This window comes from Pipistrellus kuhlii, unplaced genomic scaffold, assembly GCF_014108245.1.
Source record: "Pipistrellus kuhlii isolate mPipKuh1 unplaced genomic scaffold, mPipKuh1.p scaffold_m20_p_15, whole genome shotgun sequence".
Taxonomy (NCBI): domain Eukaryota; kingdom Metazoa; phylum Chordata; class Mammalia; order Chiroptera; family Vespertilionidae; genus Pipistrellus; species Pipistrellus kuhlii.
This window is the reverse complement of record NW_023425460.1, coordinates 43,983,197-44,008,352: the sequence shown is the minus strand read 5'-3', so window position 1 is coordinate 44,008,352 and position 25,156 is coordinate 43,983,197. Positions and strand designations below refer to the sequence as shown.

Here is a 25,156-nt window from a genome sequence, read left to right as displayed (position 1 = left end):
GTAGGGCCGGTCCCCCAGATGGAGCTGTTGCTGCTCAGACAGGAGGGAATGAAAACAGAGTTTAGAAACTACGTATTATACATTTACATTTACATTTCGTGTTTTTAGAAATACCCTTCCACATTTCCCCTCGATTTGGGAGAAGACATGGCTTTTAATTATGACAAAGAAAAGTAGTGTTGAGCCTGGCCAGTGTGGCTCAGTGATTGAATATTGACCTATGAACCAGGAGATCCTGGTTTGATTCCTGGTCAGGGCACATGAGGCTCCATCTCCAGTAGGGGGCGTGAAGGAGGCAGCTGATCCATGATTCTTTCTCATCATTGCTCTTTCTATCTCTCTCTCCCTCTCCCTTCCTCTCTCTAAAATCAATCAATAAAAACAATTATATACTCTAAAGAAAAGTAGTGTTGATACTTGGGTTTCCCTCATGGGTAATTGCTGTCCTGGTTAGAGGGAAGGACACCACCACACGTCTGCCCTTAAGTCCCTGTTTTCTCTCACGTTTCGAGTTACTTTTAACACATCGTTAAAAACTCCTTTCTGCTAGTTTCTCATCTGTGAACGTGGGGAGTGATTTATACTCAGGGTGTTCATGTCTAGAATGCCAAGGAAAGAGCGGCCCTGAGGAGCCATGCTGCCGGGTCTTGGCCCAGAGGACGGGGAAGCTGTCACACACGATAAGCCGGTAGCGGATGAGGCCCCTACAGCCTGCAGGTGATGTGCCAGCCACAGGTCTTGTCCGCTCCAGAACACTGGAGATCTAGACAACTACAGCACGCCCACATCCTGCCAAATCCTCCCAAATGAACCAGGAGAAGGCTGCAGCCAGAGGCCCTGGCCCTTTGCAGTGGCTCCGGAGTGCAACAGTGTCCATGGTTGTCGGAGAAAACCCCGAGACATCTTTCAAAGGGACATTACACTTCGCTCTTCATCTTGAAATTAATGTTGGGCTGTCAATTTTTATTGCTGATCTGATGGATGCAGTCCAGCGATGGCAGCTGCTCCTCGGACAGCCTGGGAGTGCTGTGCGGCCTGGCTCCAGTGTGGGCTCACCCCGCCTCCCTCACCCCCCATTGTGGGTAACTCAGGTAGGAAACACCTGTGCAGAGAACAGTCTGACCTGCACCATGTACTTGGTGCCTGGGGTCACTGAGGGGTTTAATTTTCTTTTCTTGCCCCCCCCCTCCCCAGCCCATCACTCAGAGGAAAGAAGGCTGGAGGCAGCTTTCCAGGCTGGGGCCTGAGCGGGCAGCACCGGGCGAGGCTGAGGTCCATCCCACTGGCTGGGTTCTTTGCATCTACTTACCAGGCCAGGATGAAATTATGTGATCGTGCCTGTCTGACAAATGCGGCCGGGCTGGCTCAGGACAGCAGACGTTTCTACTGTGACCCGAATCAGCTACGCAGCAGCCCCTTTTGGGTTAGAGCTAAGCTATTTAATCAATGTTGGCTGTTCTTCCAACCGTCGTAATTATTTAAAGGGTTTTCAAAAGGGAGAGGACAAATCAAATCAAACCATAACTGTTGTGTCTCATTCAGAGCTAAGTGTATCTTTTAAAATGTGGGCCTGTTTAGAATCCCCTCCCAGTTTTCATCTATTATCACAATAATTGAGTTTGTAGCTGGAATTAAATTTATCAAATTGCGTTATCCTCTTTAGAAATTGGATAGGGCCCCGGGCGGGGAGGCAGAAGTTAATCCGCTTTGCCGAAGCCCCGTGGCACCGCCGCAGGACGAGGGCTCAGACGTCTTCCTGTCACCCGGACGCGATGTAATTTCTCCTCAATCCCTTGTGCAAATAATGACATTTGAATCGAGCATTAACAGGCTTAATTACTTTAAAATTGTCATTTTAATTTACACTGATATAGTATTGATCATACAAGCAGAGATTAAGCTGTTCAGTGGAGCGGATGATGGGGAATTAAACATTAAAGGGTCCTCCAGGGGCCGCGGCTGCCCAGCGAGAGCCGGAAGAGGGATGATATTTCTCAGTAATGAACTAGCGGCATGCGGGGACATGAATCTTGGGCTCCTGGAAAAGGGGAAATAATGGGGTTTGGGCAGCATTTGCAGGTTACTCATTCGCCGCCATGCACCAATTCTCCAATGATCTTCCGCCTCACCAACATTTATTTATCCAGCAAATTCCGAGCTTTGACCTTTTGCTAAGTACATTGAACATAAGTTGGAGTGGAGATTTTTCAGCTGTAACTTTCATAAGTATTTGTTATTTTTTTTCTTATTTCTAGGCAACATCAAACAAAATTATTCCGTTTTCCTAACGGCCTCGTGTCTGTGGGCCTCTGCGCTGGCTGTCGGTGGTGTGCCGAGAGGGCAGTGGCCAGGCCTCGGGGCTCAGCGAGCTCTCCAGGGGCAGGGGTACCCGGGGCCGTCACAGGCTGGGACTGTCACAGCAGGGGCCATCCCAGGCAGAGGCCCAGCTCCTGCAGCCACACCTCACAATTCACTTGTGAAAAATTCGAGAGGCAAGTCCTAGGTTTAAGTGTCGCTGTCCCGTCCTGCCCCCCCCCCCTTTTTTATTTTAACAAAATAACGTGAGTCTCACATTTTGCCCTGAAGTAATGATCCTCTGCCTGTCTTTTCTGTTTGTTCTGTTTTCTTGAGATCATTATGCAAAGCTACACCCTGTAACTGCAGATGCTGCCAGCTGGGGAGAAGATGGAATTGAAGCCTTTTTTTTTTTTTTTTTTTTTTTTTTCTCAGAAGAAGCCCATTTGATGGGCTTTTTTTTTTTTTTTTTTTTTTTTTTGGCCGCTGTCAGACACCTCAGGTCTTTGAGCTTCGCTCTTTAGAGGTTACGTAATAAAAGCGTAGGTGATGGATTTTATGGCTCAGTGGGGAATGATGAAATTCTTGATCCCTGTCCATAATGGCTTGACTTTAAACAACGGGCTAGAGATTTAATTAAAGCTGATCAGGGAATGAGACGCTGCTGTTTCTCCCCACGCGGACATGGTTTGCACAGGAGTGTCAGAGGCGTCACATTTCTCCTCAATGGGACTTAAGCTTGATGTCCACTTCACTCACTCTGAGTAGCTCAGTCACCTTCATCCCTGATGATAGCACGTTTGGTTTTGTTGTGCCTGCGACCTTATTCTGTAAAAAAAAAAAAATATTTTAAAAAATGCCAAGCTCTGACGTTTATTGGGCTGGCTTTGTGCTGTCTTAGAGCTGGGAGCCATAGGCACAGACACCTGGGCTCTGCCGCCTGCACATTTTACTCTTCACTGGGGACCCTGAGACTGGCTTAAACTAGAGGGAGCAATCTGGGTCCCATGAGGACACCTCCAGGGACACTCCTGCTTGGTCTGCTCAGCCTCTGCCTTGAGAGCTGTGGGCTGGCTTCTCTCCTGTGCTTGCAAATTCGTTAGTGTCATTAGTGTGACCACATGCGGGTACCTAGTAGGCATGACAGTGGGGGGCTGACCTCGGGAGGGCTCTCCGGCCTGGGAGTGAGGACACTCCTCCAGGCACCTGGAGGAGTCATGTGTGCAGAAGCTGTGTGTGGAGATGTTGGGAGTCAGTGCCTGAGTCTTTGACCTTGAGTTCTCGAGCGGCTCTGTTCTACCATGTGCTCTCTCTGCTATAATCGCGCGTTTTTGCACATTGGCATTTTATTATTTCCTGTGGACCCCAGCTCCCGCCTCCCCTGCACTGTTCGTCGCCAGACGTCATTCCACACATGGCATGCTGCCTGTTGCAGACTGACTTTGTGGCTGCATCACACTTAGTTACACGTGGACATGGCAGGTCTCCACGCAGGAGGTTCTGCCCCCACACACAGGCCCCGTCTCTTCCCGCCCGCACAGCCCAGCACTGGTGTCCTCTGTCCCTCTCCAGCCTCGCCAAGCGGCTCTGCCTGTCCCTTTCCAGCCCTTCTCAGCCCCACATCCTTCCCCTCCCGAAGCTCTGGCCCCTGCTGGGTCCTGGGGACAATGGACCTCAATCCCACTACACACCTTTCCCCCCACATGCCTTCTCCTCTGCCTGAAGCCTGGTGCAGCGCCCAGGCATTCCCACCATCTTCTGTGCAGCCCCGGCCTGGCGCCCCCATGTCCCCTCGCCACACCCAGCCCTGTCCTCCTCCCGCCAGCATCCACCCACTTGTCAGCCTTCTCCGCTGCATCCTGGCTTGCCATTCCCGCCGGCACACTCTGTGAGCAGCGGGGACAGGATGCTCGCGGTCCCTGGTTCCCACCAGCAAGCAGCATGTCAGCATCCCCCTTTTTGTGGGAAACACCTCGACCCCCTGCCTCCCTTCTCCGTGGTCCTGCAGAAACACCGATCCGTCTTCTTTTCCTTTTTAAGGAACATGATTCCATGTGGTTAGGCAGCGGTGTCTAAGCGGGGAGGGCTGCCCAGAGGGTGATTGACAGGTGTCACTCCTCAGTGCCATTCACGGGCTCTGGTTTATGTCCAGGCCATCAGTGCCGTAGCTCTTCCCGGAGGGCTGTTCGTGATTTGGCCCCAGAAGAGAGGTGAGGACCAGGAGGTGTTTTCTTCAGATGATGGGGCTGTGGGCACAGCGCAGCCTCCTCCAGCGTCTGCCTCCTGCCGGCTGGGGCCTCAGGGATATGCGGTGCTAATGGTGAGTCAGGGCTCTTGCTGAGAGGCGATCAGAGGTGGTGGACACGGAGGCTCCCGCCTCTGCGTTGGAAGGAGGAGGCTGAGCCTCTGGGAGAAAGCTGCTGTGCTGGCATGTCTGTGCAAAGGGACTGAGCTCAGTTACTTGAAATAGAAGTAAATGGCAGTTTCCCAATCTAATTGCAATTTAAAAATCAATTAAGCCTTTTGGGCAGCATTTTCTGTGCCCCGAGCTCTCCGAAGGGCAGCAGGTATTTTGTAAACAGCTTGTGCTGAGTGTTGTCATCTCTTAAAGTGCATTCACTCTAATTAGCCTCTACATAATGCTCATAGCCTGCTTCTCCCGACCATCTGTAGGAACGGAATTGTAATTGAAAAGCTAATGATTTTTGGAAGACAAAAGATAAAAGTCAGAGCTGCTTTAATTATGATACAAACTCTCCACATAATTTAATTGGCATAAACGTTTATTGATTTACTTTTGTAATCATTTAGACATGGAAACATGACAGTAAATTTCATAATTTAAACTAGTTGTTATTTTAAGACTGACATATTTCTTGCCCGCCACTGAAACTTTCTGTGTGCAAAGTCTGTGTTATGGGAAAGACCAATGTTCACATGCATATTACAAGCGAATCTCATTTTGAGAGGAAAATGCCAGGGTGGTGCAGACTGAAAAGTAACTTGGGTGCTTGCAGAGGGCAGCTAGGTCTACGCCATTTCTTCTTGTCGCCTGGCCGGGTGCTGGGCACATGAATGAGCCCTGTGTGTGGTGGGCTCCTCTGCGCACTCAGCCCCCTGCCCAATGACACGGGCGCAGGGAGCCGATTCCTCTCCCAGCTCATGAAGTCTGTTCAATCAGGCAAAGGTAGTGGGATTTTCCTGTTGGAAAGTCCAGGACCACGTGTTGAACACTAGCCGGACAGTACGTGTGGGAACGGACCTGGGAGAGGACGTGTGGGGAAAGAGCTGGGAGGGTCCAGACTGACAACCCCGTCCGTCTCCATGGCGGTGGCTCCCGGATGGTGAGTGCCTGGGCCACGTCCTCTCGGCAGCCCCGCCCCGGCCCTGGAGGAAGGGCAGAACTATAGGGGCCTCCGTGCCCCTGCGCCTGCTTCTTACTCTCAGTGTGGACGCACCACTCTCTCAGGCACCTTCGTTCCTTACACACAGCAGTTCTCCGGGGAGGAGTAGCGGCTGCCATCTCTACAGCCACTGAGGGAGCTGGGACTTCCCTGCCAGAGTTTCTCTGAACCTACCATTTGGGTGTGCTCACAGCACCACTGGCCTCTGGAGTGTGGACTTTGATGTACCATGCCTTTGATGTACCAGCAGATCAGGGCCCATGGCCACTTCCTCCCCCTCACTCACCCTTAAGACACCACGTGCCCCTGGATTCGTCCTTCTCTTGACTGCACCTTGGCCCACTGACTGCCCTGTGTCTCCACTGAGCATCCGGTGTCCACACTGGCCACCCATCTCCACACTGACCATCCACGTCCACACTGGCCACTTTGGCAGTCTCTCTATAGCACGTGTCAAACACAAGGCCCGCGGGCCAAATCCGTCCCGCCAGGCCTTGCAATGTGGCCCGCACCGTGCTGTCATCACTGCACTCCACTGCGTTTCCATCACAATGACAGTTTATGACTGTTCAGTAAACCATTCGGCCCGTGATTTAGGCTGGATTTTAGATTTTGGCCCCTTCTCTGATTGAGTTCGACACCCCTACACTATAGGGTCTTCTCCTGTTCCCAATCACTCCCCAACGGCAGTCCTGGGGCCAGTCCCTGGCCTGCCCTTTCTCTGGCTCTAGTCAGCCCTCAGTGAGAAGACCCATTTACAGCTGCACCCAGACCTCTGTCCTGGACACCAGTCCCACACGTCCAGCGGCCTTCGATGTCTCTCTGCGGAGTTTACAGCCATTGCAACCTCATTGTGTCCAAAGCCGGATGCTTTCTTCCACCACCCTCAGTCCCAGCGATGGCCGCACCCACTTCCTGCTGGCCCAGCGAAACCCTGGCCCTCGGTGCCTCCCCGAGCTCTCGGTCCTTCTTCAGGGCATCCTGTGGACATTGCCCGTGTTCAGAAGCTGACCCTTCGTGTGAAGCACCCGTCGTCCCTCGCATCACGCCATCTCGCTTTGGGCCGTTCATTCAGCGAGACTTCCGGCCGCCTGCCCGGGCAGCGGGAGTGGATGTCACAGACCGTTTGTGAACGAGGGAGCCAGTTCTCAGCAAGGCTGTGCCTGAGCCAGTGCGTGGCCTCACCCCAGACACGGTGCGTTGCGAGTGTCCCCTGCAGTTTGCGAATCTGGCGTCACCCATCGTGTGGCCATCAGCACCCTCCGGGGCACCCCTTCCCAGCAGCCCGTCTGTAAAGGCCGCTCGCCCCCCAGGGCTGTTCCTCGCCGCCGCGATATGAAACGTTAACAGGCACATTCATCTGTTGGATTTATCGTGGGCCACGCGGGACATTAAGTGGCTGTTGCTTGGAGTGTTTACCCTCCCTGTCATGATGGCTGTGTTCTGCCGGCCCCTTGCTGGGCTGCCTAATTGGGGACACTACAACAGGGCTGTGACAGAGTTCAGCACCCCGGTGTACGCATGCCAGCTCCCCTGGTGCGCGCTGTATAAAATGCTCTTTAATTCAGGAACAGATATCATTAACTTTGTAAGTAGATGAACACAATGGACAACCAATTTAATTAACTTCTGATGTTGGCTGTTGGACGGGAGACAAAATGAAATTATACGTGCATCTCTCAAGCAGGCAGCCAGCCTGGAGAGGGCCGGGCAGTGAGGGTCAGACGGGGGCACACCTTTATGCCGTCATTTCACGTTGAGCCCAGAAGCTGAAATTGGAAAGTCAGTACTTTGTAAAGAAGTCAGCTCTCATTTTCGATGGTGACAAAGCTGCTCGGAGAGGTGGCTCAGCCTCGCGACAGTGACATGCTAAATGTGACCTCTCGCGCACGCTGCCTTTCTGGAGAAGGCTGGGCGAGATGGGCAGGCATGCCGCCTCATCCCATTAGACCGGCCGCCCGTGAGTTTATTACACAGGGAGAGATCAATGAAGCGCTGCATTGATTTAAACAAAAGCTTTGTTTCATTTATTATTGTTATAATCTAATGAAAGTGATAGTAACTTAGCTATGATTTATTACTCAATCTATTAAATTTTATTAAAACCAGGAGTCTTGGGACTCTGCAGTCTTTTACTCTTCGTGAGAGAGTTGGTCCTCCTCTTGGTAAAAGTCTGATTTTTTGCAGTCGTGTTCAGCTTCTTGGAAGAAGGCGATGCGTTGTGTTGCCCTTTAAACCCTGAGTAGACAGTCCTGCACATTAGCTCCTGAGCAGCTTAGCCAGCCACTCCTGCGGGTGTCCTGCATCTCCATACCTCTGTCATTGAACCAGGACTCTTTAAACTCCTGCTGGGCACCAAGCATTGTGCTGGGCACTCAGAGGCGACAAGACCATCCTCGAGGAGCCTCCCTTCCCTCCCAGAAAAGGAGACAGGTGGTAGGAAGGAAAGAAGCTCACAGCCAGAGTGGGCAGCACTGCACAAGGACAGAGACTGTGCCTGCGGCTGCTGAGGCTCTGCCCACAGAGCAGTCAGGGAGGGCTGCTGGGAGGATGCAGCGTTTCCAGGAAGACCTACATGGCACGGGAGAGGGGGTCATGTGAGAAAATGTTGAAAGTTGGCAAGGCAAAGCAGGGAAATACCCTAATGACGGCCGAAATTGACTTTGTGAGCTGGGGGTGGGTATGAAGGACCTGGGTGAGCAGGCTTGTGCCGGAGGTCACTGGAAGCAGAAGATTGGCAGAATCAGACTTTAGTTTTTTAAAAGGTCACCTTGGCATCTGGTGAATAAGAGGCTGAGGGGGCAGTAGTGTGCAGAGATGTAGAAGGTCAGAGATGTAGAGGGTGTTGGGAGGGACATGGTGGAGGAAGCAGCTGGAGGAATAGAGAGATGTACTGTTTGCAGGGGGAGCAGGAATGTCCTGCTGGGCGGGGGAGGGACTGGACTCCTTGTGAGAGAGACATCCACATGGGATTGCTGCCCCGGGCCTAAGAGGCGGCCTTCAGGAGGCGCTGTGCATGTGAGAGTGTTACCTGGAAGACGAGGGATGGGACCACAAGAAAGGGGTGGGAGTAGGCTTTGTTAGGGACCCCAAGCAAACTCAGTGTGTCATTGTCATTGTGCACATGTGTGTCCAAGGACACCATGCATGTGAAGATATTCTCTGTAGCCTCGGTTGTAATAGCAAACACATTGGTAGCAGTTTTCATGCCCCACAGAAGACTAGATAAATAAATGACAGTATTTTGGTATGTTGTATTATTATGTAGCATTTAAAAAACTAAAGTTACAGCCCTGGCTGGTGGCTAAATTGGTTGGAGCATATCTCCTCAGAGTCCCCACTTCCCTGAGAGCAAGCACTGTGTGCGAATGTGTGTGTTCGCACAAGTCCTACCTGGGCATAAACTAGCTGTGAAATCGTGGGATGGAGGTTCATGGGATGCACCCCCTCTCCCTGTCCTGAGTCCTCAGCGCTCTTAGATCACGTGAGCCTGAATGTCATAGCATTTCTCCCGTCTCCCAGCGAAGACTAGTGTGGGAAGGAGATTCACAGCTGGTGTGCTGTCAGACGCACAGCCTGCGATGCAGTTGGCTTCACAGGGGACGCCAGGCCCGGGTCCCTCAGGAGGGACGGAAGGTGGCCTGTTCCTGTGACTTTAGGGGGAATGCTCCCTTCTGCCATGCTCTGCAGGCTCCTGGGAGCTCAGACCTGGTGCTCTTGGGAATGCGCAGTGGCAATATTTTTATTTTTATATGTTTTTATTGATTTCAGAGAAAGGGGAAGGGAGAGGGAGAGAGAGAATCATCCATGTGAAAGAGAAACATCAATTGACTGTCTCCTGCACACCTTCTACTGGGGATCAAGCCCACAACTCAGGCATGTGCCCGTACCTGGAATTTAACCGTGACCTCCTGGTTCATGGGACGGCGACACCCAACCGACTGAGCCACACTGACCAGGGCAGCGGTGACATTTTCACAAGGACGTTCGAGGCGCAGGTGAAAGCGGCCTTTCCCACCTTTGGCTCATATGTGAGAAGCCCTTCTGTTTTTTCCTGCTTTTTGGTATCTGGAGAAGAAGTGTGTTCCCATGTGCCCTTTACTGCTAAGTCGACTTGATTTGAGTGTCAGGAATTCTGTCTCAGGAACAAGTGAGCCGGATGGGAGGCCGCAGGTTAATAGTATGTACTTTGGCTGCCAACCCAATTGCGGAAATGATCGATCACTGGGCGTTGGATCTGTTTGCAAATAAAGAGTGATGGAGGCGTTTCTGACGAGGAGCTGCGTTCTGTCCTGGCCCCACGCCTTCATGCAGTGGCCTCGTCAGGGAGGTGGGGACCCCGCCAGCCGGTGCTCTGCACTGCCTGTCGCTTTCTGTCCCAGGATGCAGAGCACTCTGCACCTCGTCCCAGTCGGCTGTGTTTGTAGAGCCCGCTTCTGCTCTCAGGGCTCCACTGCAAAAGGAAACGGGGGTCGGGGTGTGACCGCTCATCACAGGAGCAGGCTGTCATAGAGGCCAGCACTGGCTGAGTTGCTTTGCCAACACTTGTTTTCACCAGAGGAGCAGGTTTCATCTGCCATGGGCACTAATTCCTGCCCATGCCCAGCTAGGTGGGGCTCCAGGCCATAGCCGTCTCAGAGACAGGCCCCTGCCACGTTCCATGTTCATACGGAGCTGGCACCTCCTGTGCGGCTGCCCAGTTCTGTTTCTGGTCCTCACCCAGCCTCCCAGAGCTCCAAGGGGCTCAGTGCTGTGGGCGATGCAGACTTCTCCACTATCGATGCCCTGCGAGGTTGTACCACGGAGGAGGGCGGAGGGCTCCTGCCTGCAATGACCGGACTGCAATGCGCTTAATGGGGAATTCATAAGCACTCTTGACAGTCAGGTTTATAAATATGTAAAAAAGTATTTTAATTGTTTTTAGCAAAACAGGCAAGGAGTCAATATTCTCAGATGCGTCAAACACGGTGTTGACAGGCCCTGTGGCCGGAGGACCCGGAGAGCAGGCCCGGGCGCATTGCTATGCAGACGTTGTCGTGACCGTGATAAATGAGGGCCCTGAACCGTATTGATAGAGTAGGTTAAACATTGGGAAAGTTAGCTGAACTTTGACTTTAAATATTCATTACAGCTAATTATGGATTTTCCGACTCTATGAATTACAGTTTCCATACCTGCGTTGGCAATGTATTTTCCATTTATTTCTTGTAAACTTCATGATTCTATATCAGCTGTATCACATTCAATGAGGTACTGGTTTAAATGTTCGCAGTGACGTTTATTTACTTACACTGTTCCTAAGTGCGTTCTGCCCGGAGCAAATTCAGAGAGCCTGCGGAAGGGCGATGGTGACAGGCCATGAGGTGGCATGGGCACAGCCTCTTGCTGCTTCCCTGGCCCACAGGCTGCGTGTCCCCCTGTCTGTCTACATGGTGGGGCAGAAGTGAGATACCTGATGGCCCCTCTGTGGAGGAAATGCCGCTGGCAGCTGGCTCCTGGGCCGGGGCTCCTGGTGATCGAGTCACAGATCTCCATGGTGTGACTCAGTTGCAAGGAGCGCACCTTTAATTCTAGTTGAGAGCATTTTGTTCGTCGCTCTGGGCTGTGTTAGAAATATCCGCCGGCAGGTCTCTCACCTGATCTCTCTTTTGCTCCACAGGCTCTAGGAAGCTTTTATTTTCTTCACGAATCCTTAAAAAACATCTACCAGTTTGACTTCAAAGGTAAGACTCTGATGTCAATTGTCTAGAATTCTTCTGGGGTTTCCCGTCTCAGCAGACTTCCCACCCCCTGCCCGGTGTCCCTGTGGACTGGGTGGTCTCGGTTATGTCACTTACTGGTAGTCACTAACCAGGATCTCATATGAAACCTGGCTTTCTGGCTGCACTAAAATCAGGACAGCTGGCCTGCATCCCCCTAGCCCAGCCAGCTCACCCCCTCGCCCACCTTGCCACCCCTCTGCTCCCAGGGCAGGGCTTGGCAAGCCACGATGCCTCAACTCCAGTAGAGCCCGAGGAGAAGGGAAAGGCTCCGTCTGCATCTGTTCCCCTATAAGATGTGCAAAGTGGAAACAGAACGAGACGATGGCTTATGCCAAAATGATGAGTGAGAGCCTGTTTGTGGCCAAGTGGGAAACGTGGTCCCATGTTGACTGGGCAGGCACCACCTGGCTGTGCTGGGAAGATTCTCCCTGAGCTGCCTCTGACGTCACAGGCTTGTCACTGTGCCTTGGGGCACCGGAGGCCGTTACCCCAGATCTGACAACTTTCAGTATCGCCCGTTCCATTGGGCATATTGGTCCCTTTGTCTTCCACTCAGTGTTTCATCCTCAGGTTCTGTGTAAATTCTGCAGCGCTCCATTTAGGTTAGCGAGCCAGGTCACGTTCATTTGAAATGTCATTAAAGTTGTAATAACTGTGGAGAGCCACTAATTATGTCAGTGTCTCCGATTCATTATCTTTGCTCATTTGGGAGACAGATTACCCCTTAGGAAACGGAGAGCAGTCTCCTAACGGTGCGAACAGTGCTCTGGTCCGGCTGAGAGCAGGACTCGGCCAGCCGGGCTTCGCTGGCCCTGCCGCCTGAGGAGCCTCTGCAGGCTTTTAAATGAGCATCTAACTTCCCACAGTGACCTTGCCTCTGACTACAGTCTTCATGGGCACTGGCACCAGGGTATCCTGTTATCAACAGGGGAGTGGTGAGGAGGTCCCGGTGGGGCTGGCAGCAGAGGGGGTGATGCTGGTCACCTGCACCACCGGCTTGAACATGTACCGACCTGTTGAACTGGTCCTTTTGTTAAGTAATCATTTGCATACATATTTTACTACCGAATCCGATCAGTCAGGAAGTATACGAGAAGGAATAAATGAAGATAAAATAAAGTACCTTATTTTTTATTTTGTACTAATCTAACAGATAACTTTTGTTCTAAGTATTATAGCAACAATGTATTGAGTGACAATAGCTATTGGATAAGTGAAGTGAATGATAGAAATATTATAAGGGCTGGGGGGAGGAATTGGATGACTGGTTATAAAGACCCCGCACTGTTTGTGAAGATGTATAGTGTTATTTGAAAATGGACTTGTATTCATTGTAGATGATTATTGCAAACTCTTTGACAATCACTAAAATGTCTTTAATGAAATATAGGTGCACAATTCCACAGCATGTAATCTGTGCACTGTACTGTGTGTTCACCACCCCAAGTCTAGTCTCCTGCCATCACCATTTATCTCTCCTAATATCCTCTGCCATTGAACCAATGTTTATAAGACTACTTTTACCATGCCAACCTTTTGCTCTGAACACCATAATTGTTTTTGAACAGTCTGACCAGCTCTCGGAGACCCCCAAAATCCAGCCTAATCTTGTCTGGCCCAATAGCTGTTCCAATACACCTCCACCTGAGATGGCATCTCATTATTCTACAGACACATTCTGCCTTAAGTCAGCATCTGGCCTTTCTTTAAGAGGTGCTGGTTCCCCCCACTCCAAACATTAAATTTTATCCTCGGTGCCTGATTAAGTTTATCTCATCCTTACACCTTCATTGATTTTTTTTCAGTCCACAGGAGTCTTGCCCCTCCCTGAATTCCTGCCACTCTTATGGGCACGACAATTAATATTCACTGAGAATTCGCCTCAGGATAGGTCCTGAACATGTTATTTTGAAAATATCTTTTTTCATCTTCAAAAGAACCCTGTAAGATAATCACTATTACCTTATTTCATCATCAATGAGGGAATCTTAATGTAATTCAGTCCCTCTAAAAGCATGAACTCGATGAAACCAGTACGTTTTCACACACACACCCACCTCCAGTGCTGCCTAGTTATTGGTGCCTAGTAAGTATTTTGTTTCACTCACAAAATATTACCAAATTTATAAGTCAAAGAGCTAAAGTTCATACCTGAATCTGTCTCCATACACCATGGCTTTATATGCACATACGGATACAGACAGGCAGCAAGATAGCACATGGGTGAGAATTCACTGAATACCAGTTGTTCATTTGCTATCACTCCAAGACTGCACTTTCCCTGAACAGTGCTGTATCAAGGGAAGGCAGCATGAGAAGCTTCAGCACACATTACCTACAACAGTGTCCATAAACGCATGATGTATATAAGTGCACTGTGTTGGTTGTACAAATACTACTTCAGGGAGAGTCTCCCAGCCACCATCCTCTTCCAACCTCCCTGCCACCCTCAAGTTCCTTCTATAAGAAGTGTTCCTGCAGTAAAATGAGCATAGCCAAATTAGCTACAGGAGCCTTTTACAGATACGTATATACTTACTCAGCCTCCAACACTCCCAAGTGGACACAACAGTAAATATACTCTGCTCAGCTTTAAAATCTTCATCAAGCAACAGGATTGACTGAATTTGTCTGTCAACCCTCCCTATTTGAGGGTGTGGATGTTCACGTGCCTTAATAAAAGGCATTGATATGCATTCATGTGGCTTCTGAATCCTGACACCTTAACAGTCTCCAAATAAAATTAAATTTAGAAAAAATATATATAACTGATAGAGTAAAAGAAGAAAAAAGTTGGAACATATAAAATGTTTAATTTAACCAGAGAAGGCAGAAAAAGAGTGGAAGACAAAAAGAAACAAAGAATAAAGGCCATAAATAGAAAAGCTATAAATATGGAAGGTATGAGTTCAACTATATCAATAATTACTTTAAATGTGAATGGTCTACATACATCAATTAAAAAGACATTGTCAGAGTGATTAAAAAAAAAAAAGAACAAGATCCAACTATTGTCTACTAGAAACCCACTTATAGATAGATAGATAGATAGATAGATAGATAGATAGATAAAAGTAAAGGAAGGCTAGAAAAAAAATACTCTAACACACTTAGTGAAAAGAAAGCAGAGTAGTAATATGAACTTCAGACAGACAGACTTCAGAGCACAGAAAGTTATCAGGGATAAAGTGGGGCTTTACATCATGGTCAAGGGATTAATTCTCCAAAAAGACATGATAATCCTGAATGTGTATACACCTAACAACAGAGCATCAGATGCATGAAGCAAAAACTGGTAGAACTACAACAAGAACCAGATGGGTCCACTCTCATAGCTGGAGACTGGAACACCCCTCATTCACAGATGGACAGCCCAGCAAGCAAGCCATCGGTGAAGACAGAGTTGAACTCAGCAGTACCATCAATCACCTGGTCTAATGGACATTTATAGAATAATCCGTTCAACAACAACAGAATGCATTTTTCTCAAGTCAGCCGGAATACTCACCAAGACAGACCACATTCTAGTCTGTAAAACACACCTCAACAAATTTAAAAGAAGAGAAACACAGCCCACAATGGAATTAAGCTAGAAATCAATAACAGAAAGATAACTGGTTAACCCCCAAATATGTGGGACATTAAACATCTCACTCCTAAATAACATACTGGGTCAAAGAAGAAGTCTTAAGAGAAATTTTAAAAATATTTTGAACTAAATGAAAGTGAAAGCACAACTTACCAAAATTGTAGGATTTAGTGAAAGCAGTGCATTGGTAGCAGCAAGTGCATATATTAAAAAAAGACAAAAAAAGATGTAGAATCAATAAGCTAACCTTCTGCCTTAGGAAACTAGAAGAAGAGCAAATTAAATCCAAAGTAGGCGTAAGAAATGATGAACATTAGAGCATAAGTCAATGAAATTGAAAACAGGAGCTCAGTAAAGAAAATCAACAAAACCAGAAGTTGATTCTTTGAAAAGATCAATAAAATTGATAAACCTCTAGCCAGCTAACCAATGAAAACAAGACAAATTACTAATATTAGAATGGAGAGAGGAGCCATCACTACTGACCCTATAGACATTAAAGGATAATAAAGGTATCTTATGAACAAGTCTATGCCTATAAATTTGATAACTTAAATGGACCAGTTCTTTTAAATATATACTCTACCAAAACTCATACAAAGAGGACTAGATAATCTGAACAGGTCTTTATGTATTAGAGAAATGGAATCAATAATTAGTAACCTTTTAAAAAGAAAGCATTAGGATCAGATGATTTCACTAGTGAATTCAACCAAACATTTAAAGAAGAAATCATACCAATTTTCTACAATCTCTTCCAGATAATAGAAGCAAGGAAATACTTCCTAACTCATTCTGTGAGGCCAGCATTACCCTAATACCAAAAACCAGATAAAAAACATACAAAAAAGGAAAACTACAGACTAATATCTATCATGAATATAAAATGTAGAAATTCTAAACACAAGTTAGCAACTAGAATCCAACAAGACATAAGAAAATTATACACAATAACTAATTGATATTTATTCCAGACTGGTTCAACATTCAGAAATAAATGAATGTAATCTACCACACCAGCAGGCTAACAAGTCACATGATCATATTAATAGACGTGGGAAAGCATTTGACAGAATTCAATACCCATGTTTAATAAAAACTCTCAGCAAACTAAGAATAGAGGGGACTTTCTTCAACTTGATAAAGCTACAAAGCCTACCGCTAACGTAAGACTTAATAGTGAGAACCTAGGTGCTTTCCCCCGGATCAGGAACAAGGTGAGGATGGCCCCTCTCACCAGAGCTCTGCAACACCATCCTGGCATCTCAGCTAATGCAGTAAGACAGGAAAATGAAATAAAAGGCTTATTGGTTGGAGGGACAGTGGAAAAATTGCCTTCGTCTCAGATGACATGATTATCTCTGTAGAAAACCCCAAGGAATCAACCTCAACAAAAGTGTACTAATAAGCAAAGCTGTCGGACCAAGGTTAAATACAACACAATAGTCTTTCGAAGTCTGTTCAGTGCAGGGTTCCTCCAAAACTGAGTCTTAGGCAGATGCCCACCAAACAGGCACCCCCAGGCGTCCGCCCCCTGCAGCATGGACTGGCGGCCCTGGTGGCTCCTTTGATGGCTGGAGCTTTGCCAGGAGTCCTGCACCTGAACAGACATAGAGAAAGAATGTTCTTCCTTATCCCCAGACAGGCGAGCTGTGCCCTGGCTATTAACCGAGGGGCCTCAGGAAAGAGCAGCGTGTGGCTGGGCTCCTCATGGTGAGGAATGGCGTGCATGTGTTTGGTGCTGGTGTGCGCAGTGCCACCCAGGTCAGCGAGGTCCCACAGCCCTGTGGCCAGCCCTCCCAGCGTGACAGCAGCAGCTGTGTCACTGTGCAGGTGACTGTCCTTAGATCTGGGCAGAGGGCAGAGCTGCTGCCAGGGTTGGAGCTTCGAGGCCCCTCAGTCCTCCAGACCAGCCGAGGTTCAGCCCTACCTGTACCCGTCTCCCGTTTCCCATCCTTGCTGCTGGTGCTCATGCTCATTTCTCGGACAGGCCCTCTCCCCGCCCTGGCAGAGTTCCCCTTCCTCCTTCCCCGCCATCTGGCTCTTCCATCAACCCCGCTCTCTGCCTGGCCTCTCCCTGTGGCCACACTTGGGGGCTCTGTTCCCCCGTCGTGTCCCAAGAGGCCCAGGCAACGTCCTGTGTTTGTGTCCCGTGCCCTTACTCGTGTGCATCCCTATGACCTGTGCCCGGGTCCACTCGCATGTCCCATCTCCATGTACCATGTCTGTGTCCGTGTCCATGTTCTCAGGGCTACTGGGAGGTCAAAGCCATGGGAAGGCCCTGGGGGGAGGTGGATCAGAGAGCCCACAGCATAGGCAGAATCTGTAAGAATTGCTACATCGCTGGTGGGACACCGGTTCTCCCTGGGGCATTAGCCCCCACTCCTGTGTCTGCTACCTGGGCAGGTCTCCCTTCAACCTCCTCAGAATGACGGTGGCTGCGTGGGGCTGATGTGTGGTAAATGCTGTCCTTCTGCAGAGATGGATGGTTCCAGTAAGTGCTTTGGTGATTAAACGCCCTTCTGCGCATACCAGGGGCAAATAGGTATGATAGACGGGTCCTTGTTTGCTCACACAGGCCTGTGCCCACCTGCCCCCAGGTACCTGCCTCTGGCTAACTGGGTCCATCTCCCTCGGAAGCCTTCCCAGGGGATGGCGATGCACTGCAGGACCTTGGGGAACCAGGGACACAGCAGGCACAGCCCAGCACTTGGGGAGCAGCTCACTTCCACCTGCCCTGCTCTTAGTTCCCTCAGTCACTGAGCATCTAGAATAGGTTGCACCCAGGCTCCTGCTTTGGCCCCTCGGAGTCCCCACCCCTAGTGCCTTGCTCTTGCCTGGGTTCACGCTCCACAGAATGCTGCCTCAAGTCCCTGCCTCCTGCCTCATCCCTGCTGCTCCTCCACATCAGTGGGACCATGGGCGGGATGGGGCTCCAGAAACGACAGATGAGAGCAGCTTGGGGGGCTCGGAGCATGACCCTCAGGAACTCGGACAGCAGACCTGGTCATGGTTGGCCTCCAGGGATCTCCTAACAGCCCAGAGACATCCGCTGTATCGGGCCTTCCCAGAGAGAGGAGCATGTGTGTGGACCGACAGGCCTCTCTGCTGCAGTCGTGGCGGGCCTGCATGTGGTGGTCTCGGTGGGCCCACGTGCAGCCGCACTTTCTACAGGGCATCCTGAGCGGAGGCGGGCATCCCTTCACTAGCCCGGGCCTGAGACTTTGAGGAACAGATTCATATGTTTCTTCACCAGACCCCCCCCTATGGCATGGGGTTACCATCCGTGAAAAGAAGCGCCCAGGTCCCGATATGAGAGAACCAGGCCAAGCCCTGTCTGCAGGGGACAGCCCAGGGGGGGTGGCCCGGCAGGACATCTCGCCCAGTGAGGTGGCGGGCAGGCGGCTAGGAGCTTGGTCTCTGTGCCTTCCTCTCTCCATCTCACATAAAAACGCGTCGTCCTTGCACATGAGTGATGTTGGCTGGATGTGGAGGGAATCAGTGTTATTAAGTAAATTTGTATGAAGGTATGAGTGAACGGTAATTCCACGGCCCTCTTAAACATACTCCCGGTGTTAACGGAGGATGCCAATTAGCCCTGGTAAGTCTGCAGCTGTGAGTGTTAGTGGATAATGAAGTGGAGTGTCAGACTCCAGGTGGCCGGTCAGCGATTTACGAGTCACAGTGTCCCCGAGAGCAGCTAGCCTGCTGGGTTGGTACCCCCGGTCTGGTCCCCCTGATCACTCCCTGCTCCCCACAGGGCTCATGGGTGGGACACGGGGCCACCCAGAGTGTGGCTGGTTGGATGGGATGTAGTGACATGGTTATTCACACTGTTCATCTGCTCTTTTCCAGCTAAGAAGTATAAAAAAGTCACTGGCAAAGAGATCTACTCGGACACGTTGGAGAGCACGCCCATGCTGGAGAAAGAGAAGTTCCCACAGGACTACTTCCCCGAGGTGCGTCTGGAGCCCCTGCTGCTTTCTCCCAAAGCTCTTACTTTCCAGGGTCACATGAGAAGGGGCATTTAGGACTTGGGGTCTTCCTATCATGGTGGGGATCACATCTCTGCTGCCACGCCCTCATGTTCTCTTTCTGGGAGTATCTGAAGTGTGCATGGGTTCATGGGTTGTCTTAGGTAAGAGCTGAGAGAATCTGCAATGTTCATTGTTCTGACAACTGGTGAATTTTCTAATCCCTATTTTCTGAGAGAGGAACCATCCCCAGCGATGCAGGAAAATGATTATCGGTTCAGTCTGGCCATGACCTACTCGACCTTCATAGCTATGGTGTGCCAGGCAGTGACACACGGGGCATGTTCCTGAGAGAGACACGGCCGAGAGCCCTCCCGGTCCCAGGCAGTGTCTGCTTCATACAGATCAGAGGTTAAGGAGAGTGTGGGATTATTTACTTCCCACAGCTCAGACTCAGTCAGAAAATGCTGATGTCTTTCCTGTGGATTTTACGGCATGTTGTGTCACTTTGTTATTTTTATGCGCATTGCACTGCACACACCATTTTGGATCCTGTGTCTTTAGTCGACATTATAAGCGGCACTTTGGAGCCTCCTAATCCTGTGTCCTCACGTGTTGACCCAGAGTTGGTCACCTGTCCTTTATCTCCTATTAACTGGGGCCGGATGTGGTGCTGATTGAAGCCTTCAGGAGAGATGGAGGCCTGGGCGCCCGCCTCCCTGACAGAGGTGTGCTCAGCCTCAAGAAGGATTGCCTCCAGTCCCTTCTGCGTGAGGATTGCTGCTGCTCAGCAGATGCCCCGCCTGCGCTCCCAGCTGATCTTCAGCAAGGCCACAACTTTATTAACTTGTTTTATGACCTGAGCCTGGAGTGAAGGAATTGTGGCTGCCTCCGTAAAGGATGGCCCTCTTGTCACGCCAGGCACGGCTTCCTCATCCATTGTCCCAAGCCAAGGACGCAGTGTCAGAGGCCTGGCCTCCCGGCCTGGCTGCGCCGCCTGAGGCTGGAGGAAGGCATGCCCAAAAGCTCTGGAAGCTTCCGTTCTGGACCTTCCCTGAGCACAGCCAATGCTGTGGCTCCTGGGATCCTCCATGAATGCTGGCCATGGTGGGTCCTGTCAGGAAGGTGGGACCACAGTTCCCTTGGGGATGTCAAGGGGCAAGAAGCTGGTTTCAGGGCCCAATTTTTGCTAAACTCCCAGGCCCTGTCTCATTCCACACCCAGCTTTGGACTCCAGGTAAGCAAAGTTGGGTGTGGAATGAGACAGTAGGTCATGGCCAGACTGGACGGATAATCAGACAGGGCCTGGGACCCTTGCCTGAGGATGACCAGGGGCCACAGAGGCACAGGTGGGGCCTCAGCCTCCTCCCAGCAGGAGAATGAGCTTGGCTAGGGCCTCTAGGGCCGCTGGGGCTCAGCCAGGAGCTGGGCATGCTTGGCAGTGTCCAGGGTCCTGACCCAACACCCACAAGTGGGAAGCCCTCACTCCTCTCTGTCTTGGTTATGGCACCACTGCCCATGTGAGGCTGAGATGGGACCTGGGTCGTCCTAGCTCTTCTGTTCTTATCCTGGGGTCCAGTCCCAGCCCAGAGGGGCACTCCCCCCACCTAGGGTGGCTGAGGTTCCCCAGAGACCTGGGAGGGGAGGCAGGCTCCAGGGGTGCCCATGGGCTGGACACGCCCAGGTCAGTGCTGGGGCTGGGCAGCGGGGCTGGCCGGAGTGATCCTGTGATGGCTGTGGGCAGTGCTAGACAGGGGGCTGGTGTGGTAATGATTGCAGCCAGTGTTGGGGAGGCCTTTGCCCCCTGCTTCCCCCAGGAATAAGGCTCCTCCCCAGGAACCCAGCTCCTCCAGGGGAGCCACCCAGGCTCGGGGAGTAGAGGCCGGAGCTCAGGCTGATGGTGTGACTGTACTGAGAGTGCCGGCACCTCCAAGGACCTGTGAGTGACGAGGCACTTTGAGGTGTTTCGGCTTCCATAGGCTCTGCGTCTTAGTGGAAGGTGGTTCGTACTGGCCGGGCACCTGGGCGCCACATCAGTGTGGCTGGTGTGCGAGGCATGCGCTGTGGCGGCAGCTGTCGCTTGCTCCTCCCTGTTCTGTGCCTTCAGGCCCGTCTTCCCGCTTTATTTGCACACATTTTGGGGGAGGGAATTAGTTTAAGACAGATTTCCGTTTCTTTTATTACCATCACTTAAGGATAATCTAAATGTAATTACCATGATGGAGGCAATTCCAAATAATTACAGCCCCTGCATATAAAGCTCACAAAACTTTCCCGCTGATTTATGGCGGCTTTGGCTCAGCATGACTTTCAGATGCTGCCTCTGGGAGCAGCACTCCAGATAATGTGAGACCATTTTTAAAAAGCAGATTTGTGTAGTCGATCAGGGCCGAGGCATTTTTTTCCTCTGGCCCGTAGTGAGAAATTGGTTGTTACCATAGATCACAGGCCCGCTCCTGGCTCTTATGAAAGATGAATTAATTTCGCTAATGCTCCGAAGCGGGCCTTTCATGGGGAGGCTGTATGGCGAGAGCCTTCCCGCAGCCTCCCTTTCTCACTGGTGATTTATGCCGTCTTTTAGTAGATGAAACCGCCTGTATTTGCCATCCATCTGCTGCCTAAAGGAATCCTATTAACAGGGGATCTGAGCAGAGACTTAATATTGTAAGGTGAACGACATGGCGACCCCCTCTCCCCGCCAGGGCATGACGTAGCTTTCACTTCATGGTGATAACCTCCAAGTTTATCACCCCAGCCAGTGCTGTCCACCCCAGCCGCTGCTGTCCCCAGCCACCATCACCTCCATGGGATTTCAGAGGGTGGCCAGTGACCAGATTAGCACACAGACTGGCCCCAGACCAACTCCCATTCCGAGAAGTGATGGAGGCTGGAGGCCATGTCCTTGAGGTGCCCCCACATTCCAGAGTTGGGTCCAGAGTCAGAGAAGGGTGGGGAGGGGCAAGAAGGTGGAGGGGCAGCCAGCTGGAGCCTCTGGGGGCAGGAGCCAGTGGTTAGGAACAGCCTTGCAGAGTCACCGCTGAGTTGGCACATCCCAGGACCTGCCTTCCCACTGAGACAGAAAGAGCGGCCTGGGGTAGAAAGTGAGTTAGCGGCTCTCCAGGATGGGCCAGTCAGTGGGTGCATGTCAAGGTCCCTCTCCCTACCAAGCAAGGTGGTGGTTCTATTCTGGAAAGAAGCCCCTGTCTCCGCTCTGACACTAGTAGACATGGGCCCCACCAGGTGAAGATGGATCTGTCCCCACCCACATCCCAGCTGACTCCTGCCCTGGGCTGGGGAGGGGTGAGAGCACCAGCCACGGAATTCCTGATTCCAGCTTCTCCCACTCACTTGCTCTGTGACGTTGAGCACGGTTCTTAACCTCCAAGTCTCAGTTTCCCGGTCTGCAAAATGGGCATGGTGGTGCTCTTCCTGTGGCTGGTGTGAGCTTCAGGCGCTGGTCTGTCAGTGGCTGGGCACAGGCTGCTGCCCACCAGGCATGCGGGGCTGGGTGGTGCTCACGGACGCTGCTTCAGCACCTTACACAGTCACTGACAATAAGGTTCTAAAGTAGATGTGGTCAAATCGGTGACTCAGAGGGATTATTAGTTCATCTATTCTAGAACATAGCCAAGAGACATATGATTTAGGCTTGAAGAGAGGGCTCTAGGCAGAGGGCTGGCCATGGCAGAATTGGGAGCCTGGGTTTAGATGTTGCGTATGAAGTTTGGTCATCAGGGGAAGTAAGGAAATCGGTGGGACAGTAGCTGCAGGGTCTGTGGGGTGGCAGGAGAGCCCAGGCACTGTGTTATTTGGAACATGAAGAGGTCAGTCACTGCAGTCTGGGCCCGCGCTCACGCAGGGATCACTTCATCACCACCGACTTTGGTTCCCATGTATTACCTTCGTTCCTGCAAGCCCAGGCCCACATACACAGACCAAGTCCTGGCCTCCCACCATTGCCTGACCCTGGGGCACACCTCTTCCCCCTGCTCTGTCCCTCAGCTGACCCAGGTGACTGTGCACCAGGCCCCGGGCCTCTGCTGGGAGTATCAGAGGGAACGGGACAGTCTCAGTCACACGTTTCAACATGGTGTTTGTGAGCTGAGGACTCAGCAAGGTCTCCCGTGTCTCCTGGGAGCTTGTAAGGGGTGCTGGCAGGAGCCCCCCTCTCCCAGCTGCTTAGGCTGTGAAGCGACGCTGTGACTGAGTAACCACTGGCTCCCGCATGGGCAGTGGCACCTATTTCTGTCATCACAGCTGCATCCACCCTTCCTTGCCCTGCCTAGGCACGAGTGGACCACACAGGTTCCAGTCCCGTGGGTCTCTGACCTGAGATTGACAGCAGCTGTGGAAGGCAACGTGGGTCCCGCCCCCACATGCCCCATCCCCCATCCCCACCCTCCCAGGTCAGGAACCAACAAGGGAGGAATGTGGGCGCCAGTGACATTGTCCCAGCTTCTCCAACAAGGTGACCAGGAGGGAGGGAGAATGAAGCAGAGGTGAGCGTGTTTCTGTGTTCGCCACCCTCCTCTGATGGCCGGCTCTCCCAAGGCAGGTCCAGGCCCGAGTTGGTGCCTCGAGGGGGTGGCTCTCAGAGGGGCCTTTGAGGGCCACGCACCAGCGTCTGGGACGTCTTTGTGGTACGCTGCTCCGGTGTGCATGGCTCAGCAGCGCACCCTCATTTGACCGGGGCCCACCTGGTTCCCTAATAGCTCTGGGCTGGGGATGGGTTTTAACAGATGGTGGTGGCCGTGCGTGTTTGTGCCTGCTCACCCGCACACTGAGCTGTGTGTGCGCGCTGGGCCTGCGCGTCTCAGCCCTTGTGAGCTGAACGGTTAGCGTGTTCTCTGACTGAGTAGCCTCCGATGCAGGCAGTGTCTCCCTCCTTCCTCTTTTCCCGCTTACCTTGTGACCTGTTTATTTTTCAGTGCAAATGGTCAAGAAAAGGCTTTGTTCGAACAAGATGGTGCGTCGCGGACTGGTATGTTCCTCGTGTTGACTGTTCGTCTCTGCTTCATGGAGTTCCCTCCTTCGTGTTTTGCACAAGTGGTGTGCCAAACGTCCCTCAAGGCCCTTGTCTCTGAGTCTCCTCCTCTGTCTCTGCAGCGCCTTTGACTTGGTGAACATCCACCTTTTCCATGACGCCTCCAATCTGGTCGCTTGGGAGACCAGCCCCTCCGTGTACGCGGGCATCCGGCACAAGGCCCTGGGCTATGTGCTCGACAGGTAGGTGCTGTGTGCGCGGCCCCACCCCACCGCCCAGGACTGTAAAGCTTGCTCTTTTAAGCCACTTACTTTTCAGTCTTGTTTTTCCGTTTGCCAGAAATATGAAACTTGCTAATGTTGACCCGTTGAACAGCACAAATCCCAACCCCTGTCCCAAGGCGCCAGCAGTCCCTCTCAGGCGGCCTTAGGGTGGGTGGCCTCATGCTTTCTCTTCAGTTTTGTGGGAGAGCTAAGAAAATGAACCAGGGCGATGGCAGAAGTAGAAGCCGTCTGGGGCACCTTGGAGTCTGAGAATTACTTCTTGGCTCTGGGTTCCCCCAGCGGGAGGCGGTGCCTCTCAGTGACTCCGCCCAACTGCCAATCCTGGAGCTTGGGGGCTGGGTCCCTTGAGCACCAGGCTGTGCACAGTCTGCTCAGCAAGGCCGAGCCACTGAGCGCCTCCCTCCACATTCTGCCCTCACAGTCCACCCACCAGAGCCTGGGCCTGCGCCTCTGGGGAGGGCAGGGGTGCAGCCCAGGGGTCTTCAGAGCAGGGAAGCTGCTCCTGCCTCCTGATGGAGCTCCCAGCAGCCTGTCCTCACTCCCTCTCGCAGGTGGTTTTTCAGGACCCTCTGGTCCTGGGCTTCGTGGGGCCCTCCTCTGTCTCTGGCTGTCTTGTGTGACCTTCCACAGGATCCGAGTTGACGGGTGTCATTGGGGAAGAAGGTGTCCCCTCAGACTCAATTGCTAGGTTAGGTTTGGTTTGGGAACCAGAGTCCCTCTTGATTCTAAGACAGGCCTCGAAGCCTCGTCCCAGGGCTGGTCTCCTGCTGCTCATCCTGCCCAGGCCTCAGCGAGTCTCGCCCACCAGCGTCCCGCCATCCTGGTGGCAGTCAGAGATCCACTCAGGCTTGGGACAGCCGCTAC

At 51.6% G+C, this 25,156-nt stretch overlaps 1 protein-coding gene across 5 annotated transcripts in view; it reads left to right on the top strand.

The window, feature by feature from the left end:
- The window catches only part of INPP5A (inositol polyphosphate-5-phosphatase A), a 125,803-nt gene that overhangs the window by 63,326 nt on the left and 37,321 nt on the right, over positions 1-25,156 (top strand). For all 5 annotated transcript variants that reach the window (XR_006741738.1, XM_036439275.2, XM_036439276.2 and 2 more), the window contains 4 exons: positions 11,359-11,422; positions 18,906-19,009; positions 23,953-24,005; positions 24,131-24,250. Coding sequence is in view for 4 of the 5 variants with exons in the window: in XM_036439275.2 (XP_036295168.1) it covers positions 11,359-11,422; positions 18,906-19,009; positions 23,953-24,005; positions 24,131-24,250 (341 nt within the window). In the remaining variant the exon portion in view is untranslated. The remainder of the gene's footprint in view (positions 1-11,358; positions 11,423-18,905; positions 19,010-23,952; positions 24,006-24,130; positions 24,251-25,156) is intronic.